General features: G+C 40.9%; 1 protein-coding gene and 1 long non-coding RNA gene across 4 annotated transcripts in view; one reads left to right on the top strand and one right to left on the bottom strand.

Moving 5' to 3' along the window:
• The window catches only part of LOC146796353 (CTD small phosphatase-like protein), a 332502-nt gene that overhangs the window by 300913 nt on the left and 12403 nt on the right, over window positions 1–19186 (top strand). For both annotated transcript variants that reach the window (XM_085628875.1, XM_085628874.1), the window contains 2 exons: window positions 4499–4591; window positions 16025–16210. In XM_085628875.1, coding sequence (XP_085485001.1) covers window positions 4499–4591; window positions 16025–16210 — 279 coding nt within the window. The remainder of the gene's footprint in view (window positions 1–4498; window positions 4592–16024; window positions 16211–19186) is intronic.
• Window positions 2356–19186, bottom strand: part of LOC146796352 (uncharacterized) — a 103783-nt gene continuing 86952 nt past the window's right edge. For both annotated transcript variants that reach the window (XR_014969614.1, XR_014969613.1), the window contains one exon: window positions 2356–4200. This is a non-coding gene — a long non-coding RNA (uncharacterized LOC146796352). The remainder of the gene's footprint in view (window positions 4201–19186) is intronic.

Below are 19186 nucleotides of genomic sequence, written 5' to 3'. Positions count from 1 at the left end.
GTTATTGTTACGAGTTTATTTGAGTTGCATTTGTATTTTGATATGTTAGTTTTTATTTTATTTTTCATGCTTTGCGCTTCATGATCACAAAAAGCATCTAAATGGATCGCGCATAGAACAGTCTTGCACAGTAGTTCAATTTTACACTGGTCCAGTATAGCGCTTCTACACCCTTTGTTGTTAGTGCTTTTTGATTTAGCCTCTCTTGTTAAGCCTCTTTCTATTTCCGTTTCTTTTGCTCCGCATGCCTCGGGTACTTCACATACAGCTGCGTTGAACTGAGCATTTCACACGGCTTTTACCTTCCTGATGAGAACACATTTGCTAACTTTCCCGTAAGGAGACACGCGATTACGGACTCTTATTGAGTTTTAATCTTATCGCATGACTCTGTCAACACGCACAGTAATTATAGCAATGACACTGAGGCGTGTAATTACGGGTTCTTTGACAGTTTTCAACACCTTATAACACGTATTCTCTGATTATTCAAGCACACCACTCTGTTAACATTAAGTCTGGGCTGTGAACTTTGGTCCGCTCGCGGAGTTTGCAGAGGTTTTCACACTCCCTGTTATGCAGAGCTTGCGGAGTTCTGAAAAACTCTGCTCTGCGTAGCGAAGCGGAATTATTTTCCACGCTTGTCAACATCAAGTTGGCGAACGCGAGCAAGGAAAATCCGCCTCCCGGCGATATTTTTCCTCATTCGCGATCGTCATTGTCAAGTTGGCAAGCGTGGAAAAACAAACACCTAACGAGATTTATCAATGCTGGTGGTCTGCTTTTTCAATGCGAGTGGTTGCGTATGCTTGCGACCTCTCGCATTGAGAAACCGTCCGTTCGTGTTGAGAATGCTGCGCTTGAGTAAAAGATCTAGTTGAGCGGCAGAAAGTAAGCAGCGCCCGCTTGCACTGTGCATGGTGCTGTTCGCGATGATTGCACAGTGCGGACAAACACCCAGCACTGGATATCACCGCGAGCTGCATTTATCTAACGCACTCCGCCGCTTGCGGAATTCCGCGTAGCGCCACAGAGGTTTTTTTGCACTTTGCGATCACCACACAGGATTAATTAACATACACGGTGACCGTCGCGCTGACATTTGAGGTTGCATTGGAATCGTTTTTACACCTTCAAGCTTGTTCAACTCGGGACGCTTCATTTGTTCATTTCCCTTTGGTAGATTTTACAACCAACGGTCACACCACTTGTTTGGCAGAATGACGTATTTACATTATTAATATTTGAGCATCTAATCATCACTATTTGTACCACACGTTTTTTATAAATTTTCTTTATGTGGTCGATTTTTGCATGATGTCACTTTTTTGCACCTTATCAGATTTCCTTAGCCAATATAGGATTGCTGGCCCTGCTTGAATACACCAAGTATAAGTCGGGATCACTTACTCCTTTACTTCCTTATGCACGCTTTTTTTTGATTCCTAGACTGGTAGGATTCAGATTACCAGATTAATTGGATGTTTATTGTATTCTGGGAATTTATCCTGATGAAGGGCAGGTCCCGAAATGCACTGGGTTGTGTGAATATGAAGAATCATTGAACATGCGTTCTGATAGTGTGAATGTATAACACTATATCATTGATGAATTCAACGTCAATAAAATGAAGATCATTTCAACTATTGATTAAACATTGACTAAACATTTCCTGCGTATTAAAAATAGACTCGCATATAAAAACAATTTCTTTGGTGTGCAAGGTGGGGATGTTTCCCTCTTCTAGGAAGACGCAACATTCGCTTGATTCACATGGCTATTGATGAGAAGGCGATACCCACTTGCACCCATCAAAGTGCATACAAGGATAACAGTTGACCAACACTCAGAAGTGTGATTGTCTCTTCTCTTCTGTTCCGTTTCCTACTATGGCAATGATGTGTAGTCATGCTGTATAGCAGCATGACTCCTGTGCAGTTTGACTAAAAATAATAAAAGACTATGATGCATCCAGTGTTAATGCACTTAAAAAAAGTGCAATGGCCGAGACTGCATCACACGGTTTTCTTAAATTTGTTTTAGCCACATTGAAAAGCAAACGCACTACTGTACAGCATGGGTACACAGCATTGCCAAAGCAAATAGCAAAGGCGAGACCTATTGGATTTGCCAGTGCCTCTTGTTATGGTTAACAATGTCTTGTGTCAGATCCTGCTGGCATGGAATTCTTACTGGCCGCAAGAAGGAATTTAAGACTACCATTACAAGTGGCAATTGTTTTGAGAAAGCTTTATTTTTTTATCTGAAAGACACTCATTCAAATTAATTAATGAAGTGGTCTTCATCAATAAAGTTGTACAGCCATTTCAAGTAGACCAGGAGTCTTCACTCTTTAAGAGGATTTATTGCAGTCAACAGGATACACAGGTGTACAGGTGTAGAGGGCTCAAGGTGGCTGCTCCAACTGCTAGAGAAGCAAATCCATCCTCTAACCCAAACATTCCGAACATGTAATACATGGAATACTTAGGCAAGTACAAAGTAACATTCCAACATTTATATGTAAAAGAAGTGCAGTAAGAATGAATGCATAGACACCACAATTAATTTATCCAGTTTCTAGTGCAATCTGCAGACTTCTTTGGCGTGTATTCGAACCGCAGCAGGCATGCATGGAAACAAATGGTTAGCACACATAGGAACATTCAGGTGAAGTACAAGTACTTGAGCAGACAACTTGAGTACATTCCACATATTCCAAATCATACTGAACGTCTTCTTACGTACCTGTTCCTCCACCACACAACTCACTAAATATGTCAGAGCTACTGGGCGCTCTCAAGCAGACTGCCTTTTGTCTTCAGCAGTGCCTACAAGAACTCCTACTGTACCTTGTTGTCCCATGTGATTCTGGCAAGCAGGCTTAGTACACTAGAAACTAGGTGGTATCATGATCTGGGACGTGGTACACCTCTTCCAGCAGATGCAGGTGTGCGGTCTACATTTATTCACTCCATTCACCTTATCATCCATGTTTTTTTTTCCATGGAAAATAACCCACTTCCAGGTTTCTGGTTAATGTCGCGGTCAGGGGAGTCAGAAATTCCTGCCTAAATCAGAAGTGCCAATTGTGCAGGGAAACCATCCTGCAGATGCTTGTTATCTGTTGTACTTTCAGTGGGTGGAATGTTTTAATAGAATTATAGCCATTCTCCCTAGCGCTGTACTGGTGCTTAAAGTTTCTGTCCCTCGGTGTAGGCACTGGGCTGTGGCTTGTGCCTATGACTCCAGTTCAGGCCCTTTAACAACCGGTGTATCACTCAGCATCAGTATGTAATGCCTAATTTGCAAGTATTAAATGAGCAAGCGTGAGCTGGTGAAATGATAGCAGTATGGCAAGGCGATCATATTTTGTCGTGTGTTATTTCACATGTTTGAAAAGTAAGTCCAGTGCACCTTGTTCACCACCTTGCTTATCTCGTAGGACACAAAAGCTCCTTTTCTTATTGCAATGCACAGCGCCACAGTGTTCCACTGTGCGTTTCTGACATACTCTTGAATCTGCATGGTTGCTCACCATGTTTATCAGTGCCCTACTGGTGGACAGTCTCCCTTTTAGAACTGATGTGATGGTCAACAGTTGGAGAACTAACTTCAGCCATCTCTACTTCCTCTGTCACAATAGACCAATAGAAACAATTGGTTTTATCGGTTTTTATTACACAGCGGACCATGTAAGGACATTTAACTTGCCTTCACTTCAAAACTCATGGATTCATAGTTACGCGTAAGTTTCATCCCTGTGAGTGAGGATTTTCTTTTTTATCTTTGTAACTTTTTGGCTTTTGTGTCTGGCTGCTCCTTTGGTGACCATCAGGTTTTAAAATTAGCAAGCTTTACAACATATACGTTCCGCAGGGGAGGTAGCGATGTCTTTAACAGATATTGGCCACATCATAAAACCAGTTTCACATTATGTTCCTCCTTCCCATCCCTGCATTCCCAACAATTCCAAGCATCTCCCTACTACACCCTTGCCAGCCTCTGCTCTCACAGTCCATTCTACAGACACCGCTGCTCTGTGTCTCCATTTCCTGCTGTCCCCAAGGTTGCTGTACTCTAAAAGGCAGCACAAAATCTCTACTCAGACAATTGTGAATAACCGCCAAAGTAAAAGTATAAATTTATGAAAGTTGGAAGCGTAGAAATGTGGTCAGCTTGTTCCGGCACATCAGAAATCTATGGGTGTAAAATGTGAAAAAGAGGTTATTCTTTATGGATATATGAAGTTTATACATATTGGGTCGCATTCAAAATATTTCTGATATTGTCAATCCCTGTGTTCCTATTCACTCAGTTATTGATACATGAAATGTGAGTAAAACAATGAACATACCATGTAAAGCACTCTGATATCTTCGGGTCTAGCTAGTGCATTATAAAACTCAAAATAAATCAATAATCTACTCTTCTTGGGATCCCACCGGCTCTGTTTGAGTGACATTTTCAAGGGATTAACCCATCCACTTTGTTGCAGGTGTATGTTCTGAAGCGGCCGCACGTGGACGAGTTTCTTCAGAAGATGGGGGACCTCTTTGAATGTGTGCTCTTCACAGCCAGCCTAGCGAAGGTTCGTTACGCATTGTGTCATTTCTTGTTTACTGAATTGTTGTTTGGGTTGTACTTTGTTTAAGCATTTTCCTCAGTCGTTTACATTCTGTTCCTTTTTCTCTTGCCTCTTTGTCTGCCAGTGTCTTACTTTGTCTGCTAGTGTGTGGGTAAGTGTTTCCATGGTAACAGCATCACATATGGGCCCTGCTCAAATTGTAGCCTCCTTGCCTTTTTTCCGTTCTCTCTATATCAAAGGCTTTCACGTTACCATGGTTATGGTGAGAAGTGAAAGCAAGCACAATATAGCACCTCTCCCCAAGCAAAGGCATGAAATAAATATGAGCTTTTTAATAGCAATAGTTCAGTTTAACTGCGTGAAGCGAAGTGTTAGCTGTTTTGCGCATTCACTTGTAATTGGTGGTAAGTGTTAATGCAAGGGCTCTCCTACATGACCCAGTTCTGTACAAATATTTTGGGAGTTAAAACTTTAGTGATACAACATTTGCATTTTCGCCTTTAACTGCTGAGCCCAGGCGCTCTCTGTTAACAGTCCCAAAATGCTGTGCAGACCTTGTGCTGACGGAGCAGCCGTAGTTGGCTTGCGCGCGTTGTACAGTTATATTTTATTTTCTGACCTGTTTTGGTGTGGTAGTAACAGTGCCGTTAGGATAGCTGCTTCATTTTAGCTCATTGTTTTAGATGTAGTTTTCTTCAGAGAGATCCTTGTCCGACTGATAGAAAGTCCGTGCCTGTGATAAAACCGGTTTGCTTTTTGTGGTAGCGTTTGCCCTTATATAACCTGGTGAGATGAGGAAAACCTATCTACCTCTCTTTTATCGTTATCATAATCCTCTGAAGCTACCCAATGGGCAAATTAACGGCAACGGAACTATTTTTGAATTTTATTTCCCTGCGTATTTTCAGGCTCCCTAATTCACTGCATGTTTGTTGTTTCTGCAAACGGCTGCATTCAGCTAATTTTGCAAATATATCTTAACTGAGTGTCAGTTCTACTGTGGAAGATGCGCCGTCGAAGTGCGACAGGCATGCATATTGTTTTTCACAATATAATGCCGGCAAAGTGCAGAGTATTGTCATGCCATATGACAGCATATGAGAGCAATGAGATATTTGTAAAGAAGTACCAGAGCCCATTAGTCACCACTTATGAATGAAAGAGTGAATGGTTGCGTTTGTATAGCGTGCAGCTCTCAGTGAGTTTCCTGCGCTGTTAGTAAATGTTTAACTTCTTGTTTAAGTGGGTCTGTGTGTGGGTCTGTTAGTCTCTGAATAGATCTGTGAGTCTGAGTGTGTCTGTGAGTGGCTGTGTGAGTGGATGTATGGGTCTGTAAGTGCGGTGTCTGAGTAGGTCTTTGAGAGGGTGCATGAGTGTCTGAATTGGTCTGTGTGACTCTAAGGGTCTGTGAGTGGGTGCATGAGTGTCTGAATGGGTCTGTGAGTGGCTCTAAGGGTCTGTGAATAGGTGCATGAGTGTCTCAGTGACTGTCAGTTTGTGTGTGAGTGATGTCTAAGTGTCTGTGTGGGTGTGTCAGTAGCTGTGCCAGTGACTCGGCCACACCCAATGTTCTCCATAAGCCTTGGTGTCAAACGCTGGACTTTGGTCAAAATGGGATGTGGCTACTGCAGATGTCCCGATTATTATTAGCTTTTGTAGAGCACATAGCTACCCGAGGGCATCCCAGTGCTAGCATATAGACAGAAGTTGAGGCAAAGGTTTATGAAGGTGATTGCTGGAATAGCCAGGTCTTGAGAAGTTTCCGGAAGGGAAGATGATGTGATTCAGCACGGATGTGTGGGGGCATTGTGTTCCAGAGTCTGGCCACATTGTGAGCGAATGATTTGCCTCCGCTTCTTGCCCTTTTTATTTTCAGTGTGACTGCCAGATGGAGATTAGTAGAGTGAAGGCATTTTCGGGGTTGGTATGGGGCAATGAGAGGTCTATTGATAGCTGGGTCGATACCCCAGTAGGTCCTATGGGCTATGCACAGAGCCTTACATTTTATTCTGTCGGATACAGGTAGCCAGTGAAGCATCTTTAGAGCCGGTTTGGCCGACTTGTTTTTAGCTCCCCCCAGCAGTAGTCTAGCCGCACAGTTCTGTGCAATTTGGAGTATACAAGTCTTTTATAACAGTTTAGGTGTCAGCCGATCACTGTGGCCATGACCACAGTAATCAAGAGCAGGCTTCCACTGCTACCAAAATGTATTTAGAAGACCCATCTAAATGTAAGGGTCCACAGTGGTCCAAATAGGCACAAGCCAGAGGCTTGTCTGAGATCAAGAGAGGTGTCTGTGGTAAATGTGCTATGGTGGCAACTTTCATCTGCTGGCAGATGTCACATTTAAGGATGAAGTCCTTGGCTTTCTTGTATAAACCTAGCCACAAGTAGCATTGCTGCAATAGTGAAATTGTAGCCGCCACTCCTGAGTGAGCAGATACTAGATCCTCATGCACTGCTAGGATTAACCCTAATCTGTAAACTGATTTTGGAATTACTCTATCCCCCACTCTGGGACTCTGAGCAAATTCTATGTTTTACACACTTAACTGGTAGGAGTATTTAGTAGGAAAACCTTTTGGCAAGAGAATGCCATCATGCACAGCAATGATAGCTGTCATGATGTATCCATCTATCCTCGTACTAAACTAGTAATTGCAGTGACTGCAGTAGTTTGCACTGTTGCTTTTGCTGCTTCGTCAGCCATGGAATTCCCTGCAACATGCATTCCTACATGCTGATGACTCCGTTTATTTATCACATGGGTCAGTGGCAAACATGCTTTTAGTTTGGCTACGTGCCCCCAAAGCAGCTTGTGCTTTATTGTGTACCCTTTGGGATCTCTGAATCCATTCTGGCTCCAGTAGTGTAAGTGCTTATTGCAAGACTGAACTCAATAATACGAATCACACACACTATGGAATTGCAGAGAAAACACACTTGCTTTACATTTGCCAAGCCCAGGAGTTAAGAGCATATGTCCTTTATAGACGTGAAGCTTTAACTGGTGCACCTGCTATTTTTATATGTGTAAGTGCTTACTGTTGAGGTTTAATTTTTGTGAAATGAGCATTAGAGCCAGAACGGCCCAGCGACCCCATTCCCCGGCCATAATACAATGGGGAGGGTGTGTGGGCAAGTGTAATAACACTTGCTGCAACCTAGAGAACTCTATGATTATGGCAGTGTCAACATCTCTTAATAAGACAAAGTTTTCTGCTTATATAATTTTTTGCTTTCTTCTTTCATGTATCTTCTTTGACGTGTGATGCTTGAGAGGTTTTGTGTTGAGGACCTTTCACACAATGACCTATATTATCTTATATCATGGCCTCTGTGGCTCATTGATTTTGTCATTCATTTATCTACTGCAGAGTATGATCAATTTTATATATTAAGTTACAATCAATAATGTCCACTGGGGCTCAATTGTAGGTGTACAGCAAGGCCCTAATAGTGCGGATGTACAAGTTGTATTGCATAGCGTCCAATAGGGATACTGACACTGCAATAATCATAAGGTTTCTAGGTTGCAGCAAGTATTACACTTGCCCACACACCTTAGTATGTTTATATACATTTTGTTTTGGCAGAAGAAATGTGCAGTAACTTAGCATTTTTACAACATCACAAGGTAATTTGCACAATTCAACCCCTGTAACCGCAGATGCTGTTATTAGGTATACAGCAGTAATTCAGGCCGATCCATCTTGATACACGTGAAATTCACACTTGAATGCACATGTAAATATTCTGTTACTTTGCGGTGTCCATCAGATATATTTATTATCAGTTCACGCCTAAACACTCTCGGGCCCCATCCTATGCTCTTGCTCACTCTCTTGCTGCCTTTCTGTGCATTAGAAGATACTTTTATTGTCCAAATCAAACTGAATTCTTAGCTTCAGTCTACGTATAAATGTTGCTTACATACAAACGTCTTAGGACAACAAACTGTTCAACTTTGGCTGAATTCATCAGTAAGTTATAAACAAAAGAGAAAATATCTCTTTTGTCAAATGTTTAAATTTACTGGAACGTCTCAGGTCCGCCTACAGATGGAAGATTAGACATGCTGTTGTCTCTAAATATGGCACTTCTTACTCTTGCCTAGTACTAGTTGACGTGTGATAGCAATAAATGAGATTTGTGGTGTCAGAGTTCAGTAACTAATTCTTATTATTGTGTGAGCGCAACTGGACGTTAGTGCTGGATCAGAATCGGTGTGAAGTTGTAGAACCACAAAAAAAGTGTAACTATTAGGACATGAAACCTTTATACCCTATAGTACAAAATATGCAGTGGTAGTGGAAAGTGCAACAGTACTTGCTTTTAAGAGGATCAATTAATCTTATGAAAAAGCGGTCACGTCAGTGTATTTGGAAATGTAAATCATGACATCGAAAGGCAGATATTAAAACAATTGAAAATGGAAACAGATGACTCGGTCATTGAAGTTGGAAGGCATATGTTCTTAAATACATTAATTTACATGGTGGAACTGTAAAATCTACATTCGGAAGTGGAACTTTGCAGAGGTGGAATAGCAGAATTATTCAACAATTTCTTTAGTGAATTGGTGAAATCGCCAATTGCATTAAAATCTAAATTAGTAAGGGCACCAGTGCATAATTTACAATTGGTTTTAGAGTAATTTGTGTCGGAGACTATTGTAAAGGTCCTCCCTCTCGCTTTGCATTTGTCAGCGAGGACAAGATGGCTCGCTAGAGGTGTGGTTAGAATTGTAGGAACTAGTGTATCATTGAGGAAATCCACTGAGAAACTCCCTCTTCAAATAGCCATTAACAAAAAATTCCCATGGCCAATGGAATTCCAAACTCCTTTTTGGAGACATTTTAAGACCCTTGTTATTTATCTTTTTTTTTCAAGTTGTTCCCAGAAGTAACCTATGCTTGGCCTTCATGTTCTTTTTCCCCCAATTTTTTTTTGTATTTTCTGGAACAGGCACTAAATTGCAGAACTGTACACAGCATGTGACTCTATAACATAGTCACACTTTAAAAAACATTTTCGTCATTGTCATACCAAACAAACTCTGCAGAGGGGTACTCTTAGTGTCTCTTTACGAAAGCAAGAGTACCATATGCAGAGTACTCATTTGTTTTTTATGCTACCCCTACATTTTAAAAAAGCAGGGATTTGTTTTGTCTCATTTGTCTCTTACCCCTTACAAACAATTGGTTGATGACAATTGGCTATTTTCTTATTTCAAGTATTTTTTTTATTAAGAGCAAGAAGATATTTCTATGTAAATTATTTGATGACTAAGGTGAACAAAATAATGCTATGTTTGACTATGCTTTTTGTGAAGTAGTCCGCAGATAAACTGTGCCTATATGCCCAGTGTTGAATGCTGTTAGTTCAGAGGCACTATACATAGCTAAAAGCTCATGTAGTGAAAACAGAGATTGCACAAAAGTAGCAAAACTCAACATAGATGAGAAAATGAAGCAGATAATCTATCCTGGCTAAATAATACAGTGGAGATAGGTGTTGACAGTCTCACTGATAAGCCTGTATTACTGCAAGATGGATGTGAATGGTAATGGTGGATTAGGGAGCCGTAAAAGTGATCACATTTTACAGAAGCGGCGGAAGCATTCAGTTACTGGTCTTCAAGCCTGACGTCGTGGTGGGGAAGTAGAATAAAAAACATATGAACAAACTTATTTGGAAAGCTTTAAGATTTGAATTAAGGATCTAAAATGTATTGGTCTTACCAACTAGATGTACTAGATACTTTTGATTGTGCTGCTCAGGGCGTAGGTTAGCGCAGAATGATCGGCCATTGCTCCTTAGAATTCAGGAAAGCATTTTACACTGTTTCACACAAAAGAGAAGTAACCGATGTGCTTAGACCTTAGTTTGAGTAAGTGCATCGGGAACATTCAAAGCGGCAAACGACAAAAGAAACCAGTACATGGGCCTTCACTATGAGAATAGAGCGACCAATGAAGTGTCAGAAGGCTCAGTAGCAGTACTTACTCTTTTCAGCGTCATTATCAGCGATATGAGGACTGGAAGCAAAGCTAAGCACCTTTGCATATCTGCAACAGTTTATATACACCTGAATGTTTTTTGCAGACATGTATAGATATTAACTGATTTACTTGTTGCCTTATGGTGTTGGTTGTACAGGCGCTGAAATGATGAACAGCGGCCACTTCAGAGTTTTCTGAAGTAGTCGGAGGGCATACATGCTTAACTGGAAAAACTAGTCAAATTATTATAGAAATGAGAAGTTAGACTCAATGTTGTCAAGTGCATATAGCCATCAGGAGCACAGGCCCCCACTGTTTGATGGAGAAGAGGTTATTGAAGGACATGTCAAAAGAGGGAGAGCTTTTTAGGTTTTCCAGTCCAGTGTCATCAAACTTTTCAAGCCACATGTCAAGACTGGGGGTAGAGACGACAGAATGCTTAAGCAAAGAGTACAAGAAGAGACCAACAGTTGGAAGGGAGGGGGAGAAGTTGTGTTCATTATTGTAAATCACTGGTTGGGATTCTCGTAGAGCATTGTGCCCTCTGATGGCTTTCAATTCATTCTTTATTCGATAAAAAATTCATCATAAAAGAAAACAGTTTACAATACAATAAAAATATGAAGCAAGAAATCACCGGACCTCAAATACATCCAACAACTCCTGTTTCACCATTAAAATAAGAGGTACAAAGAGAAAAAATGTCAAACAGGGTGGGGGCAACCAGCCCAGGGCCTTTCCGCAATTAGGTGGAGTGGGGGGGGGGGGGCCTTGATACGCCTCATACGTAACCGCCAAGCACTTCCCAAAAATGTGGCTACTCCGCATACCATAGCAATAGAAGCGTGTCAGTGCAGAGAATCCGCAGGGCCATTTTATGGCATCTAAGGCCCAACCCCTTGCATAGCGGCTTCAGCCATGTCCTCCTGGCTACCCTATATGCTGGGCAGGCAAAAAAGAAATGCGCCACAGACTCTGTAGGAGCTGCGCACCCTGGGCATGAATTCGGTGAATCACCCTGCTTTTTCCACCCCGAAGTGAAATCATTAACCGGGAGAATCCCAAACCTAACCTTTAGGTAAAGTGCTCTATCCAGGGGTATCTCTATAAAGTCCAGAAACGGTTCGAAGCTCCTAGCCCATTTAAACGACAAGAACATCTCTGTTCGGGAGCCCCATAGATTTCTACTAAGGGACTCTTTCTGAACCCAATCCCAGTACAACTGCTTTATCACTAACTTAGGTGGTGGTGTTTGACTTTTCCAAGTATCACTCAGACCCAATAGGACAACCATCTGCCTCAGGTTGCTCAACCACTTGATCCTGTTGTTAGTGTTGAGCAAGATTAGTTCATCTAGGGCAGCGGCATACTTTTGAAGCTCCCTAGTCCTTCGCAAGCGAACCCAAAAAAGTAGAGGGCGCAGGCGCACTAGATCTTTGAGAGGACGCCTGCCCATGATGACTTTCACAAATCATCAGAATCATACAGAAATAATGCAAAAACGTACGTCTTATTAGTGTGAAAAAGAGTAGAGGAATGGGTTATATGCAGGGCCACTGGAATTCCGTGGCAGGGGAGCACCAAATTATGCAGCAGGATTGGCTAAGTTATGCGTCAAGCAAAGGCAAATGATGTGGCATAATGCAGCTCATTTTTTGATACTATTACTTCATAATTTTGACACATGGTAATGCTGTCTGGCCAAATATTTCATTTCATTAGTACCAGTTTAACATACAAATACCAAAATAAGGCACTGAAAGATGACCCAGTTAGTCTTTGCTAAGGACCTTCCACTGCATGCGAACACGTTGCCATGTTTTTAGTAACTTTTGATACGTTGGCGATAGAAAAAACATTTGTTTTGTTAAACTCTGCAGATTATGCAGTCGATGATTGATTATGTGGCAAATCTATATATACCATGCGGAAAAAAAGCAGCAGTAGCAGATTCGCCTAATTCCAGTGGCACTTGTAATATGGTAGACATATTAATTATCCCAAGGCTATGAATACGGCACAAGAGGCTATTATGTATTTATTACATGATAAGGTACTCTGAGGTCTTTTTTGGGTGCTTTGGTTTGGACGGTCTTAAATTAGGAGTGAAGCAGAGAGGAAATCACTGATGGATATTTGGGTACATGACACAAAAGAGTCATTGAGCAAAGATTAAGTGTAGAGAGTCTAGTGTGGTCGAGCACTTTGAAAATGGAAAAATAATATACCTGTTGAACCAATTTGCCGCCAATACGCATATACCTACGAAAAAGGCATGCACATGAGAGGATTGAGTATTTGGGCAGTGTGAAATAAAGAGTGAGGAGCAGGTACCCATCAAAGGCAAGAGTGTTATCGATTTCTTCAAGAAAATGAAACAAAAATGAATGGTACAGAGTGATACCGGTGATGGTAGCTCGGTGGAGCAGTATTATACCTGTAGGAACGCAATGCGTTTGGATGATCTCAGTTCAGTATACTAAGACATCAGCATTTTACTTACTGGTTTGCACATGCATTTACCGTTCATCGATTTAGTTCATAATTGGTCTTGGAAATTGGGTGAACCGGTAATTGCTAGTGCCCTGGAGCTACATTATCTAGGTCAGACATAAGAGGAAGTTGGAGAGTATGCATCTTGACATTTAACTCATCAGACAGAATGTCATTCTGTGAACACTATTATGCACACTCTGTCAGAAGAAAATTGTGTTTGTGTTTTAACCATGCCCTTGTGAAAAATCTTTGATCCTTTAGCATATAATCTTGAGTTTCTGTCGCTTTTACATTATTTCACGTAAAAATTAAATAACTAAAATGTTAGGCTTATTTATGGGTTGTGTTCTTTAAGATAACACTTCTTATTATTCCTAGCTTTTTATGGGTATTTAGGCACCACAAAATGTCAGAGAACCTGTGTGGACATGCAACCCAGCATCCCCATGCCCAGCTCCCATTCTTTCCTTTTTATCACAACCCAAGAAGATCAGAGTGAGCTGCATGACTGTGTTTTTAGCAACTGTGTTTTTTCTGAAATTAGACTTTCATGTTGTTTTTCAAAACATTATTTAAGTAGTTTCTGGACCAGCCACTAAATAACAGAACTGTACACAAGCATTTGAATCTATTACAAAGGCACACTTTAAAACCATTTTTGGCATGTCTTATCAAATAAATTCTACAAAGGGTACTACTGGTATCTCTTTTCGCAAGTAAAAGTACCATGTGCAGGGTACTAATTTTTTTGCCGTGCTGCCCTTAGATTTAAGAAACACTGAGATGTTTGTTTTGTTTCATTCATCTATTACCCCGTTTTTGTAGGCTCATCGGGTCCTACTGGAATGAATGTCGGAAAATATTAAACAGACAGTGCTTAAAAAGTAGAAGATGTTGTTTAATTCGACAGGTAGAGATATTGGTTGTTTTTTCCCAAGGACTGTGGAAAAAAATGAACTCACTAAAGTTCCAAAGTGAGGTGCTGAACAATGTGTGTAGGTTAGAGTAGAACGAAGGGCAGAAGTAACTATCCCGTCATTATGGCATCTGCCTTTCTGCAAAACAGACTAAAAGTGGATGACTCCCAAGGTGTGGGAAAAAAAATGAGGATGGGTTTACTTGCTGACTGCAGACTAACAGAAGGATGAAACATCAGCTAGTTCTGGTTTATCAAAGATGGGTGATGGGTTGACATTGAAGAGACTGGACGCACGCTCTGTTGTGCTTAAGGAATCGAGGCAGACTCAACAGTTTTTGCATTTTTGGAAGGAGAGGAGGAGCTAGATTTATATAATACTGAGCTGGTACTGGAATCCCTTTGTTACCAGGGACTTTAAAATACAGTATGGAGTATAAACAAAAGCAGCCAGGAGTATAAATAAAGGGAGTAAGAGTATTATGTGCTTGCTGTTATCTCGTATTTCGAGCATAGGCTCGCCTGTTCAAGCAAGGCCCCTCCAAAATTGATCTCTTGTGTGTTCTGAGGGCATTGAAAGATATGAGCATGGTAGCAGGTTAAAGAAGAGACCTATTCTGGGAAATAACTTGATGCATTTCATTAATTGTGTGTCTTGCTTTAAATCACATAGACCTCTGAAGTAGGTTGAAGCGGGCACTCACACCCCTTAAGGATGTATGACTCTTTTGGAGTGTTAAATCCAACTGTTTACTCTTGATCAGTTCCTGTTAAATACATTAGAAAGTTATTGAAGCTAGTTTATTTTAGAACCACCTGTGACACTTATGCGAATTTTGTAATTACTGTCACAGCCGCTAAAGTGTGTATGGTAAAGAATTTCCTCGTCCTTTTCAAGCTTTGGCTGACATAACATTTCTCCTTGCTCATTCCCTGCCCCTAATGAAGGAGCAACACTATAAAACACTCTATATGTACCACTTCTAATCAAGTACATTTAGAAACTTCGTTAGTTCCTCTTCTTGTTTGAATGATTGCGTAGATCCCTTGAAGCAGTTTGATGTGTGCTCTTTAACTTGCTGTCTTTCCACCGCCAAATAGTCTGATGTTTGGGAGTTGTCCAGAAAGGAGATTTATCCTAATGTAATCCTTGAGTCTATAATTTGAGATCAGAGACTATACCTAGAAAAATGGCTTATGGGTGCACGCAGAAACTGTTTATATGAGCCGAACTATAAATAGGTACCATTACCAGGAATTTTTTGAGTGGAGAACTGTATCAGGTCAAGAGTTGCTTAGAAAATCTAGACTGAAGATTGATCAGATATATTTAAGTTCAGGTTACTATCCAAATTTCTGTCTGCATCTCCCTGAGAACAAACTGGAAGTTGTATAGATGCATAATAAATCCATACAAAAGAGAGGAAGATGAATAATATTTGCTTTTGTGGGCACGGACCATAAACTTAGGAATTGTGTTAGTTAAGTACCAAGCATTTTGGACTTTCCACCTTATAATCAGACTGTTACGTGCAAGACTTCTATGGTTGATCATGTCCATCTGAGTGTGCCTCTTGTCAAGTCTTTCAAATTCGTGCCTTCATAAGCAGTTGTTAGGGCTGTATATTTTCTTCTGCAATTTTATGCCGTCCGTGATTGTTTGTGAATATTTTATTAAATGAACATACTCTTATAATTGTAAATGCCTGCTTTCGTAATCATTGTATGAAACTGAGTCACAGACAGAAGCATGTTCATTTGAGCGCTCTATTTTTTTAGTTTTGCTACTCAATTTAGATTTGAGAAATCATGTCTGGTTTGAAAGACTGTTGTCTTAAGAGTTCTGCAAAAACATAATTATGCACCCGACAGTGTCATTTTGTGTTACGACAGTGTAAAAGTGTTTAGGAAATACATACAGCCTACATCTATGCATTAAGGGAAAGAAGTGTGTGAAGATGTTGGTGTTGCAATACCTTACAATCTCATTTGAGTGACCATTTTTCCCTTGCCTTCAAGTACGCAGATCCAGTAGCAGACCTGTTGGATCGTTGGGGCGTCTTCAAGGCAAGACTCTTCAGAGAATCATGTGTTTTTCACAGAGGAAATTATGTAAAGGATCTTAGTCGACTGGGAAGAGAGCTGAGCAAAGTTATAATAGTGGACAACTCACCCGCTTCTTACATCTTCCATCCTGAAAATGCAGTAAGTACCAGGAAAACGCTATTTCATATAGTTGAGATGTATTGAGGTTTTCTGTTGTCCTCGAGCTGCAGGAACCGTCAAAGGTTGTGCTCCCAGTTAAGCATTTCAACATAAGGGACAGAGCACCTGCTAGATGCTTAATTTGCTTTGCAGTACTCCATGGACATTTAAGGGGGTACGCAGGCTGTACAATCTGATGATGTGAATGACTGGGCATACCTTGAGGGCGTTGTGGCTAAACGAGCCATGGCCCGCAATGTGCATCAGAAATGTTGTCAGGCTAAGAACTTGATTTTTGTACCATAGTCTCAGGAACATTGGTGGGAGCTCTTAGCTATAGAGACACAAAGAGCCTGAGATTTTCATTACATTCCCTACTCAACAAATTGCACCACCTTCCTGCATTTTTATAGCCCACTAATCACCCTATTTAAAACCTCCCACTCAATCCTTGACTCCTACAAATAAGAGTGAAACAGGAGCATGCTCAATGTTTACTGCTCCATGATGGGTATTGCCCACCTACAGACCCGCTTAAAACAGGGACAAAGAAATTTGGAGTGCCTTCAGGCACCACAGTTTCCTCAATGACTCAAATGTCCTGAACAATCCAGACTCCAATGCTTCTGTTAAAACTACCTTCATAAAAGGCAGTGTTCTCTTTAGTTTACATACTATATAGCTGTACAGGTTACTCTTCTAGTAGCTCCTGTCCCAGTGCCCCCATATTTAGAAATCACCCGATCACTTTACCCAACCATTTTATGCACCAATTACCATTGTGTACCACCCATTGGCTTGTACATCTAATTTCAATATTGACCGCTTCCTCTTCTTGTGTTTTTCCCCTTCTAGTGGAGTGTTTTGACTTCAGAACTTTAACTTGTTTGATGCAAGCCTTTACTTGGTTGTCAACTGTAGACCTGGTAGTACTCTCTAGGAAGTTGACCAGAAACTTACAATGCCCCACTGGTGACTGTGGAGTCACAGTCTGCAGTATTAGGAATAGGAAGAGATAGCAGGGTCCAGAACCGTTGTTGCATTCATTACTGGACATCTTGAAGCTAGAATTGGTTTGAACTCACAGTATTCTAAATTCGCAGAACTTGAGCTGACTAAAAGTGCAACCATAAGAACAAAGTGCAGAGGATCTGTACATGGAAATGAGCACTGCTGCTTGCTTTAAGTACCAGCAAGGAATGTTTTATTGCTGCTTCTGTTATCTCAACTCTTATATTTGTGGTCCCCTGCGTGATGGACACCAAAACACAAAATATGCAAGAGACATGCTAGGCAATTTACGTGGTTCCTGTCAGTATCTATATGATGTTGTACTGAGCTGTCAGTGTGAACTACCATCCACCATATTGATGGATGGTGGCCACTGTAGCAGGTATTATGCTTATGCTTTTTTTTTATCAACACAAACAGTCCGATATGATGATGGAGCCTGAGTTTTGCTTGGCGTTACTCATGTAGAGCTGTGATGTTCTCTAGGTTCTCAAGAGTCTGCACTGAATAATTCTCTGATGCCACACAAAGTGCTTTTCGAAGTTCCACACAAAAAGGAGTAGTACCTAAACATAGTTCCTTTCATCCAAAGACTTCTGATCTGCAGCAACTATAAAGTGCTGTTCCTTGCTTATTTTTAGCTCTCGGGGTGTAGACCTCTGTAGCTAGGAGTTTTCACGCTGGCATGCATATTGGCTACTGTTTGTCTCCCACAGGCCGGTAGTGGCACGTTATGTTATATTACAGCATTTTAAGGCCATGCTTGATCACTTTGCTCTACTCTCTTTGCTTTACTGTACACTGTTCACTGAGTGAAATATGGCATATTCCAACATGATCCTAGAAGTCGTCAAGGAAACTGTTGAGAAGCAGACAACATCTTCCAGTCAGGATTTGATAACCAGCATGTAAACAAAATGGCTGCCTGATTGGCTCTTGTTTTGTATTTGTTCTCAGGTTAAGCAGAAATCAAACAAGGGTCAGAATTTTCAGTTAGTACTAGGTGTATACAAGTCCTTTTTCCCCAGTTTTAGACCATAAAATGTATTATATAAACAATAAATTGTGTATATTTATATAATTTCTTTGTGCTCATTCTACCTTTACAAATGTCATATATGCAACTATAGGTGAACCCTTTAGTCACCCTGACAGAACTAATTTCTTGGCTTGTTTTGCCTACATTGAGTGTGTTGTATAAGTATCCCCATGTTGGAGTGGTGTAATTTGGGGTTTGCATGTCTTGTACATGATAACTAAGGCTTACTTGGTAGAGTTTCCAGTTTCTGTTGGTGGGTATCAGCCTTGTAGGTGAACAACACTGTCTGATGTATGTTCTAAAAAGTTTGAACACTTGCTGGTGACCCTGCTTCTTTGTTTAACCCCTTCAGTGCCCATGACGAGCTGGACTCGTCATGGGCCGCGGTTGCGCTGTGCCCATGACGAGTCCAGCTCGTCATAGACCCCGCCCGCTAATGCAACGGCCGGCACAGGGCGGGGAAAGGGGCGGGCACTGAAGGGGTTAAGGGGGATCCATTTGTATGAAAGTCACTTTCAAACAAATGTCTCTTTAGTACGTACAATATTCAACATCAGCAATGTCAGTGTTTACAGAATAGAATTATTTAAAAAATTCAAAACGCTACACTTGTGAACTATAAACTATTGAGAACTGGAGAGTTCTCGACTCAGTGAAACTTCTACTATATAAATAGTTTCAAAGAAAAAATCTTTTTGAATTTTAGGAAAGAAAATGGAAATTGACTGTGCTACAAATCAGTGCGTGGACTGTGAAACCTCCTGTTTGAAACACATTATACTGAAGTAAAAAATGCCTCTAATCATAGAGAGCAGATGAAGGATCCCCTACCGTCGCGATAAGTCTCAAAGCAAAATGCAAAAACCTAAGCCATTGCCATAGAAAGTACTATACATATCTCAATGTAGCATTGAACTAAAGGCGTT

Source organism: Triturus cristatus, chromosome 10 (genome assembly GCF_964204655.1).
Source record: "Triturus cristatus chromosome 10, aTriCri1.1, whole genome shotgun sequence".
Taxonomy (NCBI): domain Eukaryota; kingdom Metazoa; phylum Chordata; class Amphibia; order Caudata; family Salamandridae; genus Triturus; species Triturus cristatus.
The sequence above is the reverse complement of the archived record's forward strand: the minus strand, read 5'-3'. Positions and strand labels throughout refer to the sequence as shown.